Consider the following 8,519-nt stretch of genomic DNA (forward strand, 5'->3'; position numbering starts at 1 on the left):
TCACTGTCAACTCACAGAATCCTTCACAAACCAGCTAAATCCTTCTTTCTTCTCACCACATCCTGCATCAGCCAATCAAATCCTCCAACTTAATGTCACGTGACGTTCGCCAACGCCACGATGACATCAGTTTCCTCATTACTCAGTTAAGCTCGTTCAACCAGTCTGTTACTTTGTTATGTTGTGATGTCACAGACTGCCATCGCATCATCAGCCAATCAAACCCTACATCATCACCTAGCGGCGCCGTCACATGATGCCATCTGTTTCCGTCCTTCACTGACAGACAGACTGCGCTCTTCGTCCGGCGCTTTTGCGATCCTTCGCTGCGGCGTCACAGAATGATGTCATAGAGTCTGCCGACGCGGCCCAGCCACTCACGCAGCGCCTGGCGGACGCGGGCGTCGGTCACGTGACAGGAGAGCTGGCTGAGGCAGGGGTAGAGCGCCGGCTGCAGCGCCAAGAACGAGGAATCTGACAGGAGGAGGACCTGATTGAGGAGGGTCAGGACCATGTTGGTCCACGCCTGCAAGCAGAGAAACCGTGTCAGCGACAAAACTGCACGCAACGTACACGGTCATGTGATCAACTTTCAGTGTCCAAAAACAATGTTTAAACTGCGACATTGCAACACTCTGTACCTGAATCTGGGCCTCAGAGTCCCTCAGTGAGATGCTGTGGGAGCTGATGGTGGATCCTGAACGTGGTCTCTTCTCCTGTCTCAGGACTTCTGGTCCCGCGCTGACCGAGTGCCTCAACGGTGGAGCCTGCTGGTCCACCAGGTGCTGCGGCCTCTGCGGAGGCCTCTGCGGCTCCACGGGGACCCTCCTCTCCCCGACGCCTCCTCCTGCCGCCGCCGCCGCCCGGCCCTGCTCCTTCATGAACAGGTTGACGTAGCTCTGCTGCGGCTGCTGCTGCTGCTGTTTCCTGCGTTTGTACTCCATCATCAGCTTGCTGATGGTTTTGTCTGTGGCGATGGTGTACAGTTTGTTCCCGGCGCTTTCCCACCATTCCTTCCTCCTTCCCGGCCCAGCGCTGCCAGGAGTTCCTCCTACTGAGCTTCCCGTGATGCTGGAGTCTCTCCTCTCACCGGTCCGGAAGTGGTGAGGCAGACTGCCTGTGCAGCTGCGAAGAGAGAGGAAACGGTAAATGGCTGCTGCACCTGGAGCGGTGGACAGACCGAGTTATGCAGCTACAGACCGAACACATGATTGATTTCACATCCACAGTTCTGTTCACTTGGTCCAGAACAAAAGAAAACAAACCCATCGACTCACACTGACTTCTTTTAATCACAGCCAGTTATAAACACGAGGTTGTGTTCAGACTGACATCATCACTGTGTGGAAGAACTCATTATGTCCAGGTTTCTCTCAGGCAGCTGTGTGAGCCACAGCGGCATGTGAATTAAACATTGAACCTGAACTCAAACAGACTCTACATCACATGACCAAATTGGGATTTTGGTGCTGATGGGCAGTGGCGTGCACAGACTTTTTGAAGGGCAGGGGCGAAAAGGACTTCACTCGAGCACGCGTTTTGGCGTCCAAGAGGGCACTTTAGCACGCGTTTTGGCGTCCAAGAGGGCACTTTAGCATGCGTTTTGGCCCCAAGAGGGCACTTTAATGCGCATTTTGGCTCCCAGGGGGCACTTTAGCGCACGTTTTGGCTCCCAGGGGGCACTTTAGCACGCGTTTTGGTGTCCAAGAGGGCACTTTAGCACACGTTTTTGTGCCCAAGAGGGCATTTTAGCACGCGTTTTTCAACAATTGGGCCCCGGGGGGTTGGTCCCCCCGCCCCCCCTCTGTGCACGCCACTGCTGATGGGATGCAGTGACAAGTCGTAGAGAAGAATGGTGGAAAGCTCATTTTATTCATCCCCCTGGTCCCCTACTGGGACTCTGGGAAGAGGAAGTTAGACAGTTCACATTGTGTGTTTTTACACGTGGTCTGTAGCAGCCTTGTTTATGAGCTGCTCTTCATTCTGCATCCGACCTTCTGTAAACTTGTTGCTCTTGAACGTTTGCTGTGAAACTGGCGTCAGCGTCACACTGGAGGAAGGTGGAAGCAGCTGTGCTAAGTGGTTCTGTTAGTAACATAGTAACATAATAACTTTGCTCTATCTGACGTGTGATATGACTGAACTCAGACCTGAATCCTGGGCTGGGTGTGGGCGTGTCTCCTGGCGATGCTGCGCTCGCATCCGCCGTCTGACACCTGTACCCGCCTTCCTCTGACGGCGTCCCCCTCGCCGAAAGCCCGCCCGCCGACGTCGGGGTCGACGTCTCAGACTGGAAGAGAGGCAGGAAGAAGACGTGGTCTCCTCCTCCTGCCCCCCCCCTCAGCAGCGCCGCCTCCTCCAGCGTGCTCTCCAGGTCCCGGTGCATTTGGATGTAGCTGCTGCACAGATCCATGCACAGCTTGTAGAGGCGTTTGACCAGCCAGGCCCAGTCTGCGCTGCCCAGTGGCTGCACGCTGAGAGACGGGATGGGGGCTCGCCAGTGATGGCGTTTATCCCGGCCACGAGGGGGGCTGACCTGAAACACGGAGTGAGGATGAGTAATTGATCTTCTTGTTACATTAGGAGGGTGAAAAGTTCGGGAAACCCTCGATGAAGAGGAATGAAAAAGAGGACGACTAATCCAGAGAAACCTTTTACTGTTTTTCAGTGACCTCTGCATGCACCTGCACTGCTGTCTTTCTCTGCAGCATTTAGCACTGCTCATCCTTTCTACACAGTCTTCATCCTGATTTTTATTTCTAGTGAAAGGAAAACTGATCAGGTTCTGTGAAGCTGATTCTGGTTCGAAACCATCAAAGCTTTCTTTAACTGAGAGTGAGTCAATATTCTCTATTCACATTTTATTACTGCAAAACAGAAGCTGTGTGCGTTTGCATCACCTGTGCTGTTTCTTCAAAGATGTCTTCGTCCTCTGAGGAAGCAGAGCCAGGGTGGGAGGAGTCTGAGCTGCCCTCCTCTTCCTCATACAGGATCCTCTTCACCTAGATACAGAGAGAGTTTTGACTGCTATTGAGCTGCTATCGGTTTTTGTCGTGTTGGTTATGATGAGCTTTCCAGGTGGTTGCGAAGATGTTAATATATGATTGCTGTGTCTTTAGTAGGTGGATGACAAATGTTTGCTAATGTGTGCAGGTTATTAGATTAAAAAATAAATGAATTAGTACATTTTAATGTACTTTTCCTGTGATGCATTTGTTCCAAACATGAAAATACCTGCACTGAACTTCTTCACTTACACCTACTGAAAACACAGAAGCAGAACAGAAAATACAAAATAAATCCGAAACATTTAGCAAATAAGAAACAAAAGTTGGCAAAAGAAAAATGAAAACTAACTTGAAGCTGCATAAATCATTTTTCAAGCTGAAGGTCACTTGCATGTTTGACATACCTGCAAAGTTGATAGGGCTAATGTGTTAGCAACATTAGCATTTATATGTGGATATGTGTCTCTGGTCAGCAAATTAATTTAAGGACAATATTCAGTCTCCTTTTAGCTCTGGTTTGTTCTCCATCAACTCTTTTATTATTATTATTTTTGCATTTTTTCACCTTTCTTAGACAGCAGCAGCAAACAGGAAACGGAATAGCGAGAGGTGTATGACATACAACTAAAAGTTACAGGCGGAAATCAAACCGGTGACGTTGTGAAGGTCACATGGCCATGTGGCACGCACAGTAACCATTCGGCTACCAAGGAGCTCCCTCCACCAACTTGTCAGAACAATATCTGGCTCTTTAGCTGCTCGATGTTCCCGTTTTTTCACCATCTAGTCTCCTTCTTATCTGCCTGTTACTTGTTACCTGCTGCTGCTGGGAACAAGCTGATGAGAGTGCTGACACTGAGCCAAAACAGAAAGCTAAAAAATGAGCTGAAAGACGCTAAAAGGGGAACTTCAGAGTCGGGTGGTGATGAGTGCAGCTTTAAACTAAAGGTAGAACTTCATAAACACACAAAATAACGTTGAATAAACCAACTGAAGCGTTTTGATGACTGGTTTCTACCTGCTGTGCGGTCATGCTGTCGGCTTGGCTCAGCGTGGCACACAGCAGGGCCTGGAAGTACAGGTTGAAGCTCATGGCAGACTGGCGGTAAAGGTTAGCTGCCCCACAAACACCCGACACCTTCATCAGCAGGTACTTCAGCCCCGGCCGGGTGTCGAAGTCCCGAGCTGTCCTGCAGAGGATTAGTTAGTCATCATTAGTCAGCTGAGTGTAGAGCTCATTATTATTATTATCAATCAACTCTCTTAGTTTGAAACCAGCAGGATTACAGATCCACATAACACTGTCATCCGCATATATGCCTTCTTGTTGCAGTGACCTGTAAGAGTCCAGCAGCAGGTCCAGGATTATGGCTAAATTAGTCATGGAAATGTAGCGCAGGAAGCCAGCGGTGGTTCTGCTGGGGTCAGAGGTCACAGGTGTGACCCTCTCGTGGCCTTCTGGCTGCTTGACGAACTCCTCCAGCAGGATGTCGTAGAGGTTTTGGAGCAGGACCTGGTGGGACAGCAGGCTCACCACGATGGTCCGGAATGGGATCCTGTGGGATTCAAAAAACAGGGGTCAAATGTGTGAACCATGCGGCGCTATGAAGAAAAATGAAGTCAGTTCCTTCAGTGTAACAAGTTAAAATGATCCTTTGAAGAAAATGTTCAAACAGGAATTTATAAGTTTAATGAGGTAATATTTTAGCATTCTGGGCTCAAATTCTTTCTTGTCTGCAGTGAACCTGCAGCTGCAAAGCCACTACAGGAAAAACAGCAGGTGAAGTTAGGTTTCAATACTAACTTGTGGCTAAATAACACCTGGTGCAAATGTATGTGAACAATTTTACACTCTCTTGTCAGCAGATTAGTCCAGAACATTACTGAATGAATAATAGATACTTAAATAGATACTTACAATTCAACAATAAATTAAAGATCATTTTCAAGTCATTAATCAGCAAATCTGACCTCTTTTTCAGGATTTATCACATCTCGCAGCACCAACACACTTCAGATCTGTTGCACCACTGTGCAGCTCTGCCAGTTACTTTGACTACAGAGATCAAACAGACCATAATGTCCATGGCCATTTTTCACACTGTCTAATCTGACACAGTCACTTCCACAGAAAACAGTCTTACCCAATTTTCCTGTAACCATGGCAGCAGAAAGACAAGCACAGACAGTTAGTGAGAGTTAGATTCACACAGTTCATTTAGCTGCATTTATGTTTCCAATCATGTTTTCTATAAAAACAAAAGGCTGTAGAAGGCTTCTTTCTTATATTTATTTTTAAGACAAATATTAATGAATGTTTCTTGAAAAGCACCAAGTGCAGTCATTTACAGAGAAGCTTTGGAAAATTGTGCATCGTCAGAAAATATATATGTAACACAAGCAATCCTTCGAAGTTACTGACAGAGGAAATTATACACTTCTGCACGCCGTCAATTATTTCTGTTTAAAGATCTGTTTACAAAAGAGTTCGACACATGACAGGAAACGGACCACAAAGACGAGCTGTAGTGTTGGAAAAACACACAGAAGGCAACAGAAGCGTGTTGTTTGTGCCTAATATGTGTTTCATTACTGCTGAAATCTTGGCTTTAGTACGAGTTTAACTTGTACCCAAAAAGCAAAACATAACTCGTCAATTTTGGAAATATTTGAAAATATTTTTTGGAAACTTTAAATTTATATTTAAATAAATCTGAGTTTGCATATGTCGACAGTGAAATGCATGAATGTCCTGAAACTGGAATTACTGCCTCGTGGTTGTTTGCCTCCATCAACAAGCCCCTACAGTTTACATCCATGTCTGTTCAGACTCAAACATGGACGCTGCTGCAGAGAAGCTACAATCTGTAAAACGTGGACGCTTCACACACACGTTGAACCTGCAGCTCAGAAGATCTTTACAATCAGCACAGTTTCAGGATTAGAGTCACCAACTCAGGATCTGATCAAATATGAATCTGCTTTCTGTTCCTGAGAGATGCTGCTGAGTAATGGCCAGAAAAGTGTTTCTGCACAACATTATGACATCACGGTGAAGCTGACCTTTGACCTTTTGGATAGAAAATGTCATCACTTCATCATTTTATCCTATCAGACATCTGTATGAACTTCTATCAGAATTTGCGTATGAATTCTTGTGTTATAGCCAAAAATGTGTTTTGTGTGGTCACAGTGACCTTTGACCACCAAAATCGAATGAGTGCATCCTTGAGGTCAAGTGAACGATTGTGCCAAATCTGAAGAAATTCATTCCAGGCCTTCCTGAGATATCGAGCTCATGGGAATGGGATGAACAGAAAACCCAAAGACAAAGACAGCAGCTGCATCAGGTCACAGCTGCTGCCAGCTGGGAGGCACAAAAAACAATAATAATCATCTAAAAGTCAATCTATTAAATCTAAAATAAATGTCTCCTTGGAATTAATTTATCCGAAAGGTGAGAGCAAATTATTTGGCTGCTTTTGATCACTCTTGGGTTTTGACCTTTTTCTTTATGTCCCTATAAAAATGTGCTTCATGTGTGATACACAGCAGTTCACAGAGGTCACGCAGTCAAACTTCTGGGTAATGAGAAGCAGTGACCTTAAATCCTCGGCCCAGAAACAAAAAAGGACTCTTGTTGCTTTATCTGTGTGTGTGTGTGTGTGTGTATGTGTGTGTGTGTGTGTGTGTGTGTGTGTGTGCGCGCGCGCGCTGTCCACCTCTTCTGAGTGTGTCCGTTGGACTGCTGGTCAGACGGCAGCTCGATGATGAGGACGCAGGACTGAGCGTGCTCAAAGCCCTCCTTGTTGTTGGGCGTCTTTGGAGAGCACTGGGTGTCCAACATGAAGACCTGGGACACAAAGAGGACCCGTCAACAGGCTGCACTGGACCAGCACCAGGAGCACCGGTGCTACTGGTTTAGTTAGTAGGTGTAACAGTAACGCTGCTCAGGCTTTATTCTATTCGACCTGTCCTTTACCGCTGTGGCCTCCTAAGTTCAAACATCTACTTTATGAAACAGCTGCCGTCTAAATTTCAGCATGATTACGTTCATCAACATTCACATAAAATAAAATAAAAACATGTAAACTGTACATTACAAGTTACTTGTTCATTTCAGTCATTAAATGACCATAACTGTAAAAAATGTGAGCAGATTGAAAAGTGAAAAGGATATTCACACTGTGAGGAGGAAATAAAGATTTCTGGTTAAAAACTTTTGGATTTGAGGTGGAAGCGACAGCAAAGCAGCCCGATGAACATGCAAATAAAACCTGGACCCCTTCGCTGTCCCGCTCTGCAGCACATGAAGCACAGCTGTCACAGTAACACGCAGCGCCTCAGCCGCACCGACCTGCTGAGCCATCGCTTTGATCCTCCAGTACTCAGCCTCAGCTGAAGGCGAGTGGGACGGAGCCGCCACCTTCACCTCGCAGGCGTCTCCGGAAAAACTGTCTGAACCGCTGTGAAAACACGCCAGCAGGTTCTGCATAGAGAGAGAGAGAGAGAGAGAGAGAGACAGAGGCGTTAACAGTCATCTGTGTCAAAGAAATGAATAAATGGCTGAAAAGACAAAAAAATGTTTATTATCATGACGTTTACTGATGTAGTTCTCTGTTTATGGCTCTGTTTATTCTCTGGCTCTGTACTCGGACTCAGACTTGAGTCTTTTCAGACTGTGGTGGAGAGGAGGACGCTGAATAAACTGCTATCCATCATGGACAATGATCAGCACCCTCTCCATCACACAGTGGACAGACAGCCGAGCACCTTCTCCCACAGGCTGCTACAGCTCCGCTGTCGAAGGGACAGATACAGGAAATCTTTCCTGCCACATGCCATTACACTGTACAATAACAGCTAATATATATATATATATATATATATACACACACTTCTTATCACTACTCTTTGCTACTTTTGATATTTTATTATTATGTATATAGTCTTTTTACAGCTCGCTATTATTTATTCTGTATAGTTTGTTCTTATAGTCCTATTTCACAAATTTTCACTTTTTTCACTGAGTGTATGCTTACAGTCACGGTACACTTTATTTTCTACACACTGCCATTTGCTGCAGATATTCTTTTTTGTGCAATACTTTTTCATTACTACTGTTTACTATTTTGCTATTTTATTATTATGTATATAATCTTTTTACTGCTCGCTATTTTTGATATTTTATTATGTATTATTATGTTTATTATGTTTATATTTGTTCTTTATAGTCTTATTTCACAATTTTTCATTTATTTCACTGTGTGTAATGCTGCTGCTGCACTGTAATTTCCCAGCTTGGGATAAATAAAGTCTATCTACCTACCTATCTACCTACCTACCTACCTACCTACCTACCTACCTACCTACCTATCTATCTATCTATATGTCAGATCAACAAAGGTTAAAGATTAGCAGCTGTTAGTCAAATGCAAGCAAAGCTTTAAATCGTGCAAAAAGCATCACAGGAGCTCCACGGGCTCGGGAACACTTCAGAAAACTGTTGTA

General features: G+C 45.4%; 1 protein-coding gene across 1 annotated transcript in view; it reads right to left on the minus strand.

Moving 5' to 3' along the window:
* Positions 1-326: 326 nt before the first annotated feature.
* The window catches only part of arfgef3 (ARFGEF family member 3), a 44,010-nt gene continuing 35,817 nt past the window's right edge, over positions 327-8,519 (minus strand). Inside the window, exons 33-40 of the mRNA XM_041947308.1 lie at positions 7,366-7,497; positions 6,731-6,861; positions 4,346-4,564; positions 4,027-4,198; positions 2,901-3,002; positions 2,151-2,536; positions 642-1,125; positions 327-526 (exon numbers count right to left, since the gene is read on the minus strand). Coding sequence (XP_041803242.1) covers positions 335-526; positions 642-1,125; positions 2,151-2,536; positions 2,901-3,002; positions 4,027-4,198; positions 4,346-4,564; positions 6,731-6,861; positions 7,366-7,497 — 1,818 coding nt within the window. The 3' untranslated portion in view covers positions 327-334. The remainder of the gene's footprint in view (positions 527-641; positions 1,126-2,150; positions 2,537-2,900; positions 3,003-4,026; positions 4,199-4,345; positions 4,565-6,730; positions 6,862-7,365; positions 7,498-8,519) is intronic.

The sequence above is a fragment of the Chelmon rostratus genome, chromosome 11 (genome assembly GCF_017976325.1).
Source record: "Chelmon rostratus isolate fCheRos1 chromosome 11, fCheRos1.pri, whole genome shotgun sequence".
Lineage (NCBI taxonomy): Eukaryota > Metazoa > Chordata > Actinopteri > Chaetodontiformes > Chaetodontidae > Chelmon > Chelmon rostratus.